Source organism: Dasypus novemcinctus, chromosome 21 (genome assembly GCF_030445035.2).
Source record: "Dasypus novemcinctus isolate mDasNov1 chromosome 21, mDasNov1.1.hap2, whole genome shotgun sequence".
Taxonomy (NCBI): Eukaryota; Metazoa; Chordata; class Mammalia; order Cingulata; family Dasypodidae; genus Dasypus; species Dasypus novemcinctus.
Genome location: NC_080693.1, coordinates 36,589,943 through 36,606,705, shown reverse-complemented (window position 1 = coordinate 36,606,705; position 16,763 = coordinate 36,589,943). Strand labels below are relative to the sequence as shown.

General features: G+C 47.6%; 1 protein-coding gene across 1 annotated transcript; it reads right to left on the bottom strand.

The window, feature by feature from the left end:
• Nucleotides 1-1,704: 1,704 nt before the first annotated feature.
• Nucleotides 1,705-14,807, bottom strand: LOC101445476 (small ribosomal subunit protein eS7-like). Its single transcript, XM_058284983.1, is given in 3 exon segments — nucleotides 1,705-2,073; nucleotides 14,222-14,439; nucleotides 14,442-14,807. Coding segments are annotated over 3 exon segments (939 nt in total). The 5' UTR covers nucleotides 14,794-14,807.
• Between the last annotated feature and the right edge of the window lie 1,956 nt (nucleotides 14,808-16,763).

Here is a 16,763-nt window from a genome sequence, read left to right as displayed (position 1 = left end):
AAAGCACAGCTTTTGCTTCATCCCACGAATTTGGAAATTTGTGTTTTCATTTAGTTCAAAGTATTAAAAAAATTTCTTAAGACTTCTTTTACCTGTGTTTTATTTAGAAGCATGTGGTTTAATTTCCAAAAATTTTGGGATTTTCCATCTATCTTTCTGTTATTGACTTTTTAAAAAGTGTCAGTGTCACTTTTATTATAGTTAATTTATAATTTCCGTTCACCATTACATTCAAATCTTATTCAGAAAAATAAACCAGAATTATAATGGTAGAAGACTTTGTAAATACTCTATCTCAGATAATAGTCAGACTATCTTCCAAACCACATTTGAAAACTGATGATATAAGCTTGGGCAATTTTCAACAAATATTGGCCAAAAAATAATCAAATCTCTTTGTATCCATTAATACCTACTGAGCACTTCCTCTTGCAGTTAACATTGTATTAGATGCTTAAGAACAAGTAGTTTGACTTTCAATAAATGAAAAAAAATACATATTTAAGATTTACAATATTATTCATAGAATTTTGGCATAGTTGAATTTTGAGGTTTCTACTGCTGAGAAATTTGAGGTTTGTGTTGTCTTTCTTTTAGTCCCAAAAGCTCCGTTTTAAGTTCTCCAGGCTTTGGTGGAATTTCAGGTATTGTCAGATTGGGCCGGTAGTATCTGTGCACCACTTGGGCCCCCGCGCACATTGCCAGGAGGCTGGCAGCGAACATTTCCAGGGAGGTGGGCCAGGGCACGCCCGCGGGCATGGGGCAGGGCGGGAGAGGGTGTAACGTGCATAGCTCACGGGAGCTCTGCTGCTGGTTGGAGGGTGACTGTATTGACTTGTAGTTTAATACTTTGTAGGATTTCTTTTCTTTTAAAGCTGTTGAGGTGTGTTTTATGGTACAGAATGTAATCAGTCTTGGTGAATTTTCCATGTGAGCTTGAGAAGAATGTGTATTCTGCTGTTGTTGGATGAAGCATCCCGTGTATGTCAATTAGATCCAGTTGCTGGGTGGTGCTGATCAGCTGTATCCTTACCGATTTTCTGTCTGCTGGATCTGTCGATTACTAAGGAAAGGCACTGGTGTCTTCAATTGTAATAGTGTATTTGTCTATTTCTCCTTGCAGTACCATCAGTTTTGCCTCTTGTATTTTGATGCTCTGTTAGGTGCACACAAATAACTAACTGTATGTCTTTTTGGAAAACTGTCTGCTTTTTCATTATGTAATGCTCTTCTTTGTCCCTATGATTTATTCTTATTTTGCATTGTCTGAAATTAATACAGCTACTCCATCTTCCTTTTCATTAGTGTTGTCACGGCACATCTTTTTGCATCCCTTTACTCTTTTTTGGGGGGGAGGGGAACCAAATTACTTTATTTGTAGAAATGGTACCAATAAAAGAACTTGGTGGAGGTTGATACAACTTATAGAAAAGGTAAACCCAACACACATGCACTACCCTGTGGCTCTGGGGAAGCCTACATAAGGTTTAGCTCTCCTCAACACTGTTTCCCAGAGTGTGCTTGTCAGAAAGACACTCTGCCAAGCCAGGATCTGGGGCCCCCATCCTGCGCCAGTTGGTTATGTAGTCACCCAGTTCTTTGATGGACTTTACCTGCTCATTCAGGTAATGGGTTTCAATGAAGTCACGCAAGTGCAGGTCGTTTTTGTCAGTGGCCAGTTTGTGCAGTTCCAGTAGTGACTATTCACCCTTTTTTCAAAGTGTAATGCACCATTGCATTCGGCCCATTCTCCCAGTCATCTCGTGCTGGTTTCTTGATATCCTGCAGGAAGATCCGGCTGCCCCGTTGGTTCTGCAGCTTCATTAGTTTCTCAGCATGTTCCCTCTCCTCATGAGATTGGTGAAGAAAATATTTGGCGAAGTTCTTCAAAGCCACATCATCACGGTCAAAGTAGTAAGATATCAACAGGTAGACGTAAGAGGTGTAGAGCTCCAGATTGATCTGGTGGTTGATGGCGGCCTCTGAGTCCTGGTTGTAGTTCTGGCGCACCTGGGACGGGGATGTGGTTCCCATGGCAGGCAGTTGAGGAGCAGTGGTGATGGCTGCACGACACTAGAAGGACCGTGGAAGGCAGCTGGGGGTGGCTGGCCGACAGGGGCAAGCGCCGGGTTCCGTTCAAGCACTGTTGAAGTAGGAAACCACGGCGACTCTCCACAAGGACATCTGGCCCCTTTACTCCTAACCTATCTGTAGCTTTACATTTATTTATTTGTTTGCTTGTTTTTTAAAAGGTTTATTTATTTTTTATTTATTTCTCTCCCTTTCCCTGCCCCCTCCTCCAGTTGTCTGCTCTCTGTGTCCATTCGCTGTGTGTTCTTCTGTGTCCACTTGTATTCTTGTCAGTGGCCCCGGGAATCTGTGTCTCTTTTTGTTGCATCATCTTGCTGCATCAGCTCTCTCTGTGTGTGGCACCACCCCTGGGCAGGCTGCATACTTTTCATGTGGGGCAGCTTTCCTTATGGGGTGCGCTCCTTGTGCATGGGGCTCCCCTACACAGGGGACATCCCTGCATGGCACGGCACTCTTTGCATGCATCAGCACTGAGCATGGGCCAGCTCATCACATGGGTCAGGAGGCCCTGGGTTTGAACCCTGGACCTCCCATGTGGTAGGCGGATGCTCTATCTGTTGAGCCAAATCTGCTTCCCTGTATCTTTACATTTAAATGGGATTCACATAAATGACACATGTTTGGCTCTTGTTTTTATGCACCCAGACAGTCCATCTTTTAATTGTGTAGTTAGACCATTCACATTTAAAGTGGTTATTGATATAGTTGGATTAATATGGATCATATTTGGTAACTTTCATATTTGTTGCACTCATTCTCTGTTTCTTTATTATCTTCCCCTCTTTTTCAGCCTTCTCTGATTTTAACTGAACATTTTATATGATTCCATTTTCTCTTCACTCTTAGCATATCAATTAAACTCCTTTTAAAAACTGATTTTTATCCTAGCGTTAGCAATATCCATTTATAAATTATCTAAATCCACTTTCATATAGCACTATACCAATTCATGGGCAGTGCAGGTACCTTACAACTAAGTATTTCCAATTCTTCCTTCTCATTCAGATAGCATAGCTGTCATTCATTTCATTCATCCATATATTATAATTACCCAATATATTGTTGTTATTATTATTTTGAATAAACAGTTACCTACGAGATCAATTTAGAATAAAAAAATAAGATTTTATTTTACCTTCATTTATTCCTTCTCTGGTGTTCTTCCTTTCTTTATGTAGATCTAGTTTCTGACATATATAATTTCCCTTCTCTCTGAAGAACTCCTTTTAACATTTCTAGTAGGCAAGTCTACTGGCAACAACTCCCTTAGCTTTTATCGCTTTGAGAAAGTCTTTATTTCTTCTTGATGTTTGAAGGATTTCACTGGATAAAGACTCCTAGTTTTGCTCTTTCTTGCTCTTTGTCCACCATTGTGTGTGTGTTTGACTTCCAGCTGTGTCTTGTAGCTATTGACTTCCAGCTTTGCCATGTCTTCTCATAAGACTTTTAGAATCAAGCGATTCCTAGCCAAGAAACAAAAACAGAATCATACCATTCCTCGATGGATTTGAATGAAAACTGGCAATAAAATCAGGTACAACTCCAAGAGAAGACATTGGAGAAGAACCAAGCTGGGTCTGTAAGAAATCGCACATGTAATAACTCACATGTTTATGCTGTATTGAGTTCACTTACATCGTGTTGAAGGAGATCCTTTCTTTCTTAACAATTGGACTTTATAGGAAGAAAAAAAATTTTTTTTTATGCTTTGGCATAAATAAGTTGGCTCAGTAATAAATATGTGAGACCTTGTGTTTGGAAAAAAAAAAACTTCTAGTTTGTGTGATTTTTCTTTCAACACTTTGAATATTCTACTTTACTCTCCTTGTTTGCATGATTTCTGATGAGAAGTCTCCAGTATCTCTTATGCTTCTTCCTCTATAAGGTAAGGTATTTCTGTTTTCCCTCTAGCTTCTTTCAAAATTTTCTCTTTATCTTCCATTTTCTACAGTTTGAATATGTTATGCCAAGGTGTAGATTTTTGGGTATTTATTCTATTTGGTGTTCTCAGAGCTTCCGGGTTCTGTGGTTTGGTATCTGACATTAATTTTGGGAAAGTCTTCCCTATTATTACTTTAAATACTTTTTCTTCTCCTTTCTCCCTTTGTTTCTCCTTTCAGTTCCACTTATTCATATGGTCCACCTTTTATAATTACCCCACAATTCTCAGATAGTCTGTCTTTTTTTTTTTTTTTCAATTCCTTTTTCTCTTTGCAGTTCAGTTTGGAAAGTTTCTAGTGACATGTCTTCATATCTTCAAGCTCACTGAGTCTTTCCTCAGCCATGTCCAATCCACTGATGAGCCTATCATTCCTCATTTCTGTTACAACATTTTTTTTTTTAAACAGCTACTATTTATTTTTTTTATTTTTATTTTTTAAAGATTTATTTATTTTATTTAATTTCCCCCCCTCCCCTGGTTGTCTGTTCTTGGTGTCTGTTTGCTGCGTCTTGTTTCCTTGTCCGCTTCTGTTGTCAGCGGTTTTGTCCGCTTCTGTTGTCCTCAGCGGCACGGGAAGTGTGGGCGGTGCCATTCCTGGGCAGGCTGCACTTTCTTTTCACGCTGGGCGGCTCTCCTCACGGGCGCACTCCTTGCACGTGGGGCTCCCCCACGCGGGGGACACCCTTGCGTGGCACGGCACTCCTTGCGCGCATCAGCACTGCGCATGGCCAGCTCCACACGGGTCAAGGAGGCCCGGGGTTTGAACCGCGGACCTCCCATGTGGTAGATGGACGCCCTAACCACTGGGCCAAAGTCCGTTTCCCTGTTACAACATTTTTGATTTCTAATACTTCCTTTTGATTCTTTCTTAGAGTTTCGATCTTCCTGCTTACATTTTTCTTCTGTTTCTGCATGTTGTCTACTTTTTCTATTAGTGCCTTTAATATATTAATTATAGTTATAACTTCCTTATCTGAGAATTCTATAATCTATGTCACATCTGAGTATGGTTCTGATGCTTATTTTGTCTTCTCATACTGTGCTTTTTTTTTTTTTTTGTCTGTTAGCATGGCTCGTAATTTTTTTGTTGAATCTCTGGCGTGATGTATTATATAATATGAACTGGGGTAAATGGGCCTTTAATGTGAGGTCTTATGTTAATTGGCTAGGAGATGGGCTGTGCTTACTGTTTGTTGTAGCTGTAGTTGCCAGAGGCTTCAGTTTCCGCTAGTGTCCTTGTTTTCTTCTCCCCTGTTGTCCTGGATTTTCCTAAGACATGGGATTTGTGTCTTATAGCTATTTCATTTGTATCCCATTGCTATTATACTGGAGCCCTGGTGATGTGGTGGTAGGTTATATGGAAGGGAAAGTTTTCTATAATCTTATGATTAAGACTCCATCTTTTAGTGAGCCTGAGCCTTGGGCTGTGACTTTCAGAAGTATTTTTTAGCCTCTTTTTCCTCCAAAGGTGGGATAGAAGGCTAGAGGGGGCAGGAGTTGGCTAATTTCCCTTCTTTCAGGTCAGATAAGTCTCTGACAAATTATTTTTCTTTGGCAAGTAGGCCTTTCTTAAGGAGAGTATCCTGGGCATATTTCAGAATACTTACTTTTCCCTCCTCCTACCCAAATCTCTGAAGGCCTTTTTCTCAGATTTTCACCGTGACAACCTTACAGGGTTCTTGGAGGTACAACCCACAAAAGTGTTGGTGACCCCTATGATTGGGGGTCCCTAGAATTTCTCACTCTCAAGCTAATCCACAACCTCCAGCAATTCCTCAAAAAGAACAAAAATGTTCCTACCAGTTTATGGCTCCAGTGACTTCTGCTCCAGGTAAGCTGATCTCAGCTATGATTCTCTGTATTCACCTGTCTCTCAAGACTTAGGGGTGGTGGTTTGCCCTGTGATCTCAAATCTGTGATGGGTCTAAGAGAGTCATAGATTTTCAGTTTGTTTGGCTTTTTCTCTTGTTATTAAGGACAGGAGTGAAAACTTCAAAGCTCTTCATATGGTGGAGTTGAAAGAGGAAGTCCTGTCATTTCATTCATTGTGAGCATAGTTTTATGTTATTGAGCATAGATATAATAGCTACAAATCCTTATCTGCTCATTCCAACATCTCAGTAATTTTGGTGTTTGTCTCCTTTAATTGTTTCTCTCTCTCTCTCTCTTTAGAAGGGGCATATTATCCTGGGTCTTTGTATGTTGAGTAATTTTGGATTATATCCTGGACATTGTGACTATTGTGTTGTGAGAACTCTGGATTCTGTTCTATTACTCCAAAGAATTTTATTTTCATTAGCTAATTAACTGCAAACTCTGTCTTGGTTGGCAGCTCAAATCTCAGTTCAATTCTTTTGCCTAAGATGAAATCTTTTCCAAGTATGTGTGGTTTAGGGGTCAGCCAGAAATTTGGGTAGAGTTTACACACAGGATCTGCAGCTTCCCTTCTGGATTTCTCTTTTCACTTTATAGCAGTCATGGTTGCTCTGAAATTTGTCTTCTGTTTCTTAAAGTCAGAAAGACTAGGAGGAGTCAGTGGTCCTAAGAAGCTACTGGGGTGAGGTGAGGACGACCCCACAAAGAACAGGCGGGGGCAGGAGGAAGGCTTCCATTGGCCCAAAGGGTGTTTCTGTGGTCTGGGACTGGTTAGCACTAACAAGTCCTGCTCAATGCCACCCATCAGTTTCCAGGACCTTCCCCTCAACATCTACATGGTCATCTTCGGCACAAGCATCATTGTCTTCATGCTCAGCCTCATCTTCTGCTGCTATTTTATCAGCAAACTCCAGAACCAGGCACAGAGTGATATGGATATAAGGAGGTGGTGCTCAAAGGTGATGCCAAGAAGTTGCAGTAATATGGGCAGACCTGTGCAGTCTGCCTGGAAGACTTCAAGAGGAAGGATGAGCTGGGTGTGCTCCCATGCCAACGTGCCTTTCACTGGAAGTGTCTGGTGAAGTGGCTGGAAGTTCGCTGTGTCTGCCCTATGTGCCAGTCCCACGGAGGCTGTGCAGAGCATTGACATCCTGTTGGAAGAGCTGGTGTGAGCACTGCCAGTCCACCAAGGCCTGGGGAAGGCATCTCGCCGTGGGCGCCTGGCCCCTCTGCACGGCTGCAGCGAACTGGACTGCTGGATGGTGATGGTCAAGTTGGGGAGGATGGTGCAGGGCTGGTCTTTGCCGTCAGGGTGAGATCAGTGCCAGGCACTGACCTGCCTCCCGCACCTGCCTTCCCTGCCACTCAGTGTTGATGGCATCACCCAGCAAGTCCACTGTGTCCTGCTACTGGACTGTCTACCTGCCTTGTCGCTGCCCTGGGGGAAGAAATCCACCCCACTCTGGCCAAGAACTGGAGCCCTCCCTTTCAAGGTTCTCCTTAGGAGAATGAGTTACCTTGACCTCAAGGCAGATGAGATGGGCTCTGTCCCACCTTTTTTTTTTAAGATTTATTTATTTATTTCTCTCCCCTTTTCCCCCCCCACCCGGTTGTCTGCTCTCTGTGTCCATTTGCTGCGTCTTCTTTGTCTGCTTCTGTTGTTGTCAGTGGCACGGGAATTTGTGTTTCTTTTTGTTGCGTCATCTTGTTGTGTCATCTAGTTGTGTCAGCTCTCCGTGTGTGCGGCGCCACTCCTCGGCAGGCTGCACTCTCCTTTGCGCTGGGCGGCTCTCCCTACGGGGCGCACTCCTTGCGCGTGGGGCTCCCCTATGTGGGGGACACCCCTGCGTGGCACGGCACTCCTTGTGCTCATCAGCACTGCACATGGGCCAGCTCCACACCGGTCAGGAGGCCCGGGGTTTGAACCGTGGACCTCCCATGTGGTAGGCTGATGCCCTAACCACTGGGCCAAGTCCACTTCCCTCTGTCCCACCTTTGACCTCCCTTTCCCTCCCCACTCCTTCTACAGGAAGGGTAGAAGGGAAGAAAGAAAAGACCAAGTTACCAGATGCCTCCAGTGGAGGTGAGGGAGGCTCTGTAGGAAATAGGGAAGAGCAGGAACATACACAAGGAAGAAGTCAATGTTTGCAAGGGACCTACTAAACCAAGGCTGGCTGACTGGCTGCAGGTCATGGGGTGCCAAGTCCTTCCCCTGCTAGCATTTGAGGTGCTATCCTTTCATTCTCTCTTTTCCTCACTTCGTCCCTGAGCCTCCTGCTCCACGTTGGGGTTTGGGAGTGCCCCTGTGGAGGAGGGTCTTAGGCTGCACTTAAATTGATTCCCAAGGGGTTATTCTAAAGCGGCAGAGGAGGCCTGGGGATGTCCAAAAGCTAAAGTAGCAGGAACCAGATACCGTCTTCCCTTTGCAAATAGTATTTTTATACGCATCCTCCTCATCTCAGGCTTTATACATGGAGTCCCCAGAATGGAAGCGGGAGTGGGGGGATCTACTGTTCTTTCCTGAGTGGGTGAGGATGGGAAAAAGATATGTATATAAAGAATATTAAGGAAACGGACTTTGGCCCAGTGGTTAGGGCGTCCGTCTACCATATGGGAGGTCCGCGGTTCAAACCCCGGGCCTCCTTGACCTGTGTGGAGCTGGCCCATGTGCAGCGCTGATGCGCGCAAGGAGTGCCGTGCCACGCAAGGGTGTCCCCCGCGTGGGGGAGCCCCACGCTCAAGGAGTGCGCCCATGAGGAAAGCCGCCCAGCGTGAAAAGAAAGAGCAGCCTGCCCAGGAATGGCGCCGCCCACACTTCCCGTGCCGCTGACGACAACAGAAGCGGACAAAGAAACAAGACGCAGCAAATAGACACCAAGAACAGACAACCAGGGGAGGGGGGGGAATTAAATAAATAAATAAATCTTTAAAAAAAAAAAAAAAAGAATATTAAATTTAATAACAAGTTTCGCTAACTGCCTTTCACCTGTGGTTGTGGCCTGTTCCTCTTGGGCCTTTTCTGACAGCAGAGAGTCCGAGTTCTCTAATCATCTCACATACCCATAGCAAACATACACCCACAAAAATGTTCCTAATGCCTAACAAGACATGCTGGTATCAGATTGTCACCTGTGCAACATGGGTTAGGGTTGATGCCAATGTACGTTAAAACCCGACTAAGCCAGCCTCATTTATCTGATTCCTTTAAAGAAAGCCAATGGCTCCAAGCCCAGAATTTCATTGACTAAATGTGAAATTAATAGAATTATATTTGTAATTAAAAAAAAAAAAAGACTAGAGGTTTTCTGTCTGTTTTGTGCTGATTGTGACCTGTCCTCAAGATTAAAGTCATAAAAAATGGGTAACTCACCCCACATCATTCCCTCTCCAATGTTGATACCCCTCCTGAGTCTTCCTGCTTTTATTCACTCTCCAATACCAGCACTTTGAAGTGTTTTTTTGTTTGTTTGTATTTTGTCAAGAGTTGTTTTTTTCTGGGAAAATCAGTTCTGTAGTATCTTACTTGGTCATATTGGAAGGAAACCCCAAAACTAAGACATAAAGAAGTAACATCACTGGGTCATGGCCACCCAGCAAGCAGATAGCGGAGATGGGATCCAAACCCAGTCCTAAGCAACTCCAACACCTCTATCCCTTTCTCATCAATGGAGAATCCCAGAACTTCTTTCTGTTCAGTTGACATTGGTGGGGCCTCCCAGAGACTCTTTTTTTTAATCTCCCCCCCACCCTTTGTGGCTTTTTTGCATGCTGTCTGCTCTCTGTGTCCATTCGCTGTATGTTCTTCTGTATCTGTATTTTTATTTTGTTTCCCCCGCCCCCTGCGACTTGCTTGCTGTCTGCTCTCTGGGTCCATTAGCTGCATGCTCTTCTGTGTTCTCGCTTGTCTCCCTTCTTTTTGTTGCGTCACTTTGCTGAGTTGATGCTCCATGGTGTCTGTTGGCCAGAGGCGCTCGGCAGCCTGCAGGAGAGCCTGCCTTCACAAGGAGGCCCCGGGACGTGAACCCAGGGCCTCCCAGATGGTAGACGGGAGCCCAACTGGTTGAGCCACAGCCGCTTCCCGAGACTCTTTCTACTCCATCTAGATTAAGAAGGAGATTTTATTTATTGTCTATTTTTTAAAAATTAGTTTGTACATTTTCTGTCCTGAGAAAGGTATTGATCAAAGTGCATCAGCTTTGAAATCAGAGAGATTTGTGTTTGACTCCTGCCTCTGACATATATGTGATCTTGGACAACAAGTCACTTAAACTGCTCTATGCCAATTTTCCCATCTGTAAAATGGGACAAATAATAGACAAAATTGTGGCAAAGATTAAATGAGCTACTTTATGTAAAGTTCAAAGCACAATGCTTGACATGTAGTTCGAACTCATTACATGAGACCTGTTGTTTTCTCTTACTCTGAGGTACACAAAAATTTAGAGAAACAGAGGCTCAGCGGTCTGAGCTCAGATCACTGCGTGAGAGGCTGGTCCTCTTGGAGGTGAGCCCTGTTTGGACAGGGCATCCGTCGTCTCAGCCTGATTGGCGTGAGAGGCTAGAGAGGATGAATGGGTTTGTGCTCTGAGGGAAAGAAACAGAAGCCCAGAAAGGGTTAGCTCCTGCCGGAGGTCTGCAGCAGAACTGGAGAATTGCGCCAGCTCCCCTGAGCTCTCCCTCCTAATCAGGGGTGTTTTCCTTCTGGTAAAATGTCCGTTCCCCTAACAGGGCTAATCTCAGAGCAGGGAATGCGGTCAGGCTTGGCGTCAGCTGGGCCCACGGGTGGGAGGAGGGGACTGTGAACACTCCAGGAAGAGAAGATGGATGGGGAGGCGTCTTCCACTTTGTTTTTCTCCAGTGGGCTGGAATAGTTTCTAGAAGGGAGGCAAAGGGAGGCAGGGAAGTCACTGAAGGAAGAAGGAGAGGAGAGGGGGAGGGAGTGGGGGGCTGGCGTGTGGGAACGGGGGTGGAGGAAGAACGGGAGTGGCCGCTGCTGTGTCCGGCGGTGCCTGCTTCTGGTCTGGGCCTGGATGTTGGCCGGCAGCCAGCGCAGGGGCTGCCAGTGCCGCTTGGGGAGCTGGGACCGCATTGCGACAGGAAGAGAAGGCAGGGAAGGATGCTGGGGTGGGGTGGGGGTGGGGCTGGCTCTGCCCTCCCGTCCCCGCCTTGCCAAGGAAATGCCCGTATATCGAGCGCTGACCCTGCCATGCCCTTTTACCCTTATAACTTATTTAATAATAATTTTAAAACGTCATGGGCTGGACAGCCTGAAGGTCTCTCTTATTGTACCGGGGAATGTGAGGCTCAGACAGGTTCAGTCGGGAGTCTGAGGTCACCTTGCTTCAGGTGGCAGAGCTGGGGTGCTCCTCGCTCCCCACCCAGCTGTCTCCGGCATCCCAGGGGCGACTTGACCGCCTGTGGGGAGAGAGGGGGCCACAGACCAAGGTCCTCTCCGTCTCCTCGGATCTCGAGGTCCTCAGGCAGGGCTTATGCCCTCCCGTCCTCTCCAGCTGACAGGCCCGACTGGTTTTGGCCATTCGGACCCAAGGTGGGACTATGGCTGCCCTTGACTGAGAGCCCAGCTCCAAAGCGGGGAATCGAGGGGGGAGCCCACTCTGCTGCACTTGAAGCGGGTGCTGCCTTCCTCGAGTCCATTCCCCTTTCACCTGGCAAGTCCTGGGAAAAGCCCGTGGCGCAGTAGGTTTAGATATTTCTGCTTTGGCAATCCAGAGGTCAGTGTCTGAGGGAAGGTGAAATGAAGAAAGCTAGCGAGTAAGTACCAGGCACTGTCCTCACTACGGCCTGTGGTGGGACTTATCTTCCATATTTTACAGCGGAAGAAACTAATACTCAGAGAGGTTAGTATCTTGCCTAAGGGCGCACAGCTAGGAAGGGACAGAGCTGGGATTACAGCACCTGTGTTGCTGCCCCCTCACCATTCTCCAGCGGCTTCTGATCCTCACACCCCCTCCCTGGACCCTGCAGACAGCCCAGGGCCACAGCCACCACTCGCCCTTCAAGTGGGTGGACACCGTTCCTGTCTTCTCCACTTCCCTGCAGACAGCTGGGGCGGCCTCCTTCCTGAGCGCTGGGGTCATTTTGAAAGGGAAGCCCAGTGCTCGAGGCCACAGCTGGGCCCCAGGGCCAGAAGACTCTCGACAGTTATCAGACAGATGCAGTGACCCCTCCCTGAACCTGTGGCCCAAGCTACAGAGAAGCCGGACGGTGACCGGGGAGAGCCAGGCAAGCAGGAAGAGTGCTGAGGGGAGTCTGGATGAAAAGCCCTGAGGGTCACCAGGGCCACGTGGCCTTCCCACGTGCCTGGGAGGCCATGGTCCTCACCACCCGTTCAGGCCCAGCCGTCGGCTGCCCCGAGCCCGGGTTATAAAGAGCTGGGAATGTGAATCCTGGGCAGGGAGGGCGAGGCCAGTTTGCTCCTGTGCTGGGAAACATGGGGGGAGTGCGGTGGTTCTGGAATCTCACATGGGGTTTGCTAGAAAGCGCTGTCTCCTCCAGCAGCAGCTGAAGAGAAATCTGGGTGCTGGCCTACCCTGGGATTCATATCACCCTGTCCTGGGTGGCAGAGGGTGCCCGACTCTCTCCCAAGGTGACCCTGGACCTGTCGCCAGGGTCATGATACTCTGAGGCTTCTGCTGGAGGGAAGGAAATTCACATGCATCAAGCACCTACTAAGCGCTGAGCATTCGGCTTATCATGATGCCATCATGAAATTCAACCATTAATAGCTACTACTTCTAGAGCAGCTACTATGTCAGGATGTTAAGAACTTTACATAAAACGGTCTTGTTCCGGGGATGAGCCTTCCTGGCCCTGAGGGAATACTACCAAGCACCAACTAGCAATACAACTGGAAAAAGACCTTGAATAAAGGGAGGAAAAGGTAAAGACAAATGAGTTTATATGGCTAAGAGGCTTCAAAGTGAGTCAGGAGGTCATCCCAGAGGTAACGCTTAGGCACGTCTTGTCACGCTCCCGTAGACTGTCAAGTAGATGCTATCCTAAATGGTGGGGCTCCTGAGGGCCTGGAGACACCCAGGTCCTATGGCCATGGCAGATGGCTCTGGAATTTGGTGCCTTGCCAGTGGGCCCTACTTTGGAGTTTGTGCTCCCAGGTGTGGCAGAGTTGGACTCAGATGTGACTTCTTTACATGTACCTCTTCTGTCCCTTTTATTTGAACCTATAGTTGTTGCTGGAGTAGGTGTACATCCAAGAGACTTGAATCTCCGAGCTGTCCCTGTGCCAGCTGGGCCCTGAGCCTCAGTGGAGTTACAACACCTACTCTCCACTTCATTGGACTCACCTAGAACAACTAACAAGAAGGTAAGGATGGACAACCACCATACCAAGGAACCAAGACAGTCTACAGCTGCAAGCAAGACAGTCACATCCATCAGCCATATGGGATCAAGGCCTCTTCTCAGTTAGAGGTGGAGTGGGCATCACCATCCCAGAATCCCCAGGACCGGGGAATAAAATATGGACCAGAGTGGACTTACTGGTGTTCCACTATAGACTTATTGTGATTCTAGCAATGGAAGAAATTATATCATTGATGTGGAGCAGCCACTGGAGGTGCTGAAGGCAGGGAGAGAGGAAAAAGAAATGTCATATGGGGGCATTCTCGGGACTTGGAATTGTCCTGAATGACATTTTAACGACAGATACAGGCCATTATATATCCTGCCATACCCTACAGAATTGAGTGGGGGAGAGAGTGTAAACTACAAGGTAAACTATAATCCATGCTTAGTGGCAATGCTCCAAAATGTGTTCATCAATTGTAATGAGTGTACCACACTAATGAAAGAAGTTGTTAAGGTGGGGAGGTGGGGAAGTGTAGGGAGTGGGGCATATGGGAATCCCTTATATTTTTTTGTGTAACACTTTGTGTAATCTAAGTATCTTTTAAAAAATATATTTTAAAAAATGATATTGTTGTGTCAACAGCCACAATAATATTAGCTACAGTTTCTTGACCACCTTTTGTGCGTCAGGCACCAGTTTGGACTTTGCAGGTTATTATCAGTACCACCATTATTACCGTCATCATCATCAGGCTGCCGTTTGTTTTCTACTGACAGCCACTGTGTTGGGCATTTACCAGGGACTCTTGTGTTCCCTGGTTTCATTAATCTGTACATCTCCCCTGTGAGGTAGATATTCTTATTCCCATTTTGGAAACTGAGGCACACGGAGATAACATGGCTTGCACAAAGTTGCATGGCTGGGTAAGTGGCAGATGGGAATTTTTTTTTTTGAGAGCGATACTTTATTTAGTCATTTCAACTTACATTTGAAACTGAAAATTTAAAGTTAACATCCTTGCCACTGAGCCTCTTATACACACCAGAAAATGTTTCAACCTTGTGTTCTACATTGTTCTGCTGTCCTTTGTCCAAATGAACCTTTATAAGCCGGCTGCCCTCCAGTTTTACACGGATTCTCTTGCCCACAATTTCACTTGGGAAGACCAAGTCTTCAAGGATTGCATCATGCACAGCTGTCAGCTCCTGGGACTCTTTTGTTTATTTTTTGTATGGCTTTTTCGAGTTGGCTTAGGCAGTATTCTCCTCTGAGCAATAAAGACAACATGCTTTCCACTGAACTTTTTCTCCAATTCACATGCTCGCTGGATTTGGATTTTCTGGAAAGTCTTCAGTTGAGGAACAGGAACAAAGATTATAACAGCCTTCCGACCGCCACCAACTTCAATTTCCTTGGCTGCTGTTATATTCAGCTCCCTTAACTGAACCTGTAGGTCTAAGTCCATCTCCAGCTCAAGAAGAGACTGAGAAATGCCAGACTCGAATTCATCTGGCTTTTCGCCATTGGGCTTCACGATTTTTGCGCTCGGACTGTACATGGCCTTTTTCTGGTGGAGCACTGGCCTAGGAAGAGCCAGATGGAAATGTGAATCCAGGTCCTGACTCCAAAGTCTTAGCTCTTCCCACCACACATCCCTTTCCAAGGGAGCAGATTCTGAGAAACGGTGTTGGGTGAATGAATGAATGAATGAGAAGACAAACATAGACCTGTCCTGGGTGATGGGTGGAATTCCCAAGCTCTTAGAGGTTAAGCAGGTTGTTCAGGGCCACTGAGCCGGGCTGCAGCAAAGTGGGTAAGGGGTCCTGGCTCCAGCCTTTGAGTGCAGGGCTTTCCTTACTAATCTGGCTCCTTGGAGCAGAATCAGTCCCTTTTTGGCAACCGTTTTGCCCTTACTCATGCCTGGATTAACCGTGGATTCCGATATCCATGCCGACTCATTTCCCGCCCTCCAGGGAGCCTGGCGGGAAGCCCAGGGCTGGGCCCTGCCCCACCCCATCCCAGCCAGGGCAGCTGGCCAGCCAGTCACGAGCAGCGCACTTTATCATCTCTCCCTTGTCTCAAGGACCTTCCAGCTGGAGGGTTCGGTGAGTTTCTGCTGGCGGGAAGGTTTTCCCTTGGGTCTCAAGGTTGGCCAGGCTCTTCGTCCCTCCCCACCAAGCCTTCCCGGGGGCCAGCTGCCAGGAAGGGTCGGCGCAGCAGCCTGGAGACAGCACTGTGGCCTTGGGAGCACCCAAACGGGGGGCTTGGTGAGCTGGCCTTCCAGGGCCCACGCTGTTTCCTGAGCCCTTCTCTGAGCTCTAAGGGACCCAGGGGCCTTCCAGGAATGACCTGCAATTTCCCCAGCCTCACTCTTGCTTGGATGGGGAGTGGACAGGGCCAAGGTGGGGCCTCCTGCCAGGCTCCCCGAAGGGTAGGGAATGAGTTGGCATGGAGATGAGAATCTGCTGCTCAACCAGGTATTAATAGTGTGGATTTGTTACCAAAAAGAGCCAGTTTCTACTCCAAGTAGCAAGGGCAGGTGTGAGAGAGACCCTGCATGGAGAGCCAGGGGGCGCAGAAGGACCCTCTCCTGTTGCTTGGCTGTCCCAAGACAAGTTGGCTTAAGGAGAAAGAGGCCCACAGAGCCGAGGACAGGCAGAATTTGAACTCCATCGGCATCACTCAGTGTCCCTCTCCGCTTCCCTCGGCATGTCACCTTCTGTAACAGCTACCCACCCAGCATCCATTCTCCCCTTCCTCCTCTATAACAGAATCCCTACACTGGTCCCAGCCAAAACCAAACTACATTTGGCAGCCTCTCCTGCAGAGAGGAAGGCCGATGAGATGTAAGCCGAAGTCTTCGCCTGGGGCTTCTAAGGGTGCTCTTTAGAGGGGTTTAAGTGGGGACTGAGTGCTGGGCAGACCAAGCCAGCAGTTCTCAGAGCTGTGTGGGACTCCGCCCGCACCTGTCAGGGTGGCCTCCGTGCCTCACTTTCAGTCGTGCTGGTATCACAGCCCCCACCCCCACCCCAGAGGACACCGGGAGTATCTGCTCAGGATCCCGAGCAAAGTCCACAGACCCGTCTTGCAGGGCTATTGTTACTATCTAAGGATGCAATAAGGTCTGTAAAGAACCCCCGGCCGGGTACGCGGTCCATGCTCAGTGTCCTTCCTTGGCCCCCGGGTTGGGCAGTGGCCAGAGCCCGGGGCCCTCGGCAGGCCTGTGAGTCCTCCACAGGCCCCTCAGAAGGAAGAGCCCCTCGCGCCCGCTCCGGAGCCCTTTGGGATTCAGGTCCAGGACGTCTCCTGGGGATTCCAGAGAACTGACCCGGGGCTGAGAGTCGGGGCAGCGCCTGCCGCCCTGGCCAAGTGGTCCTGAGTGAGTCACTCGGCACATCCGCGCCTCAGCGTCCTTGTCCGTGTTGGGGGTGGCCGCCACCTCCTCGGGGTGCTGTGGTGAGGCGCACATGAGAGGCCGCGCGGCGCCCACTGGCTCGCCACCATCGCACAGGACGTCTCAGCATACAC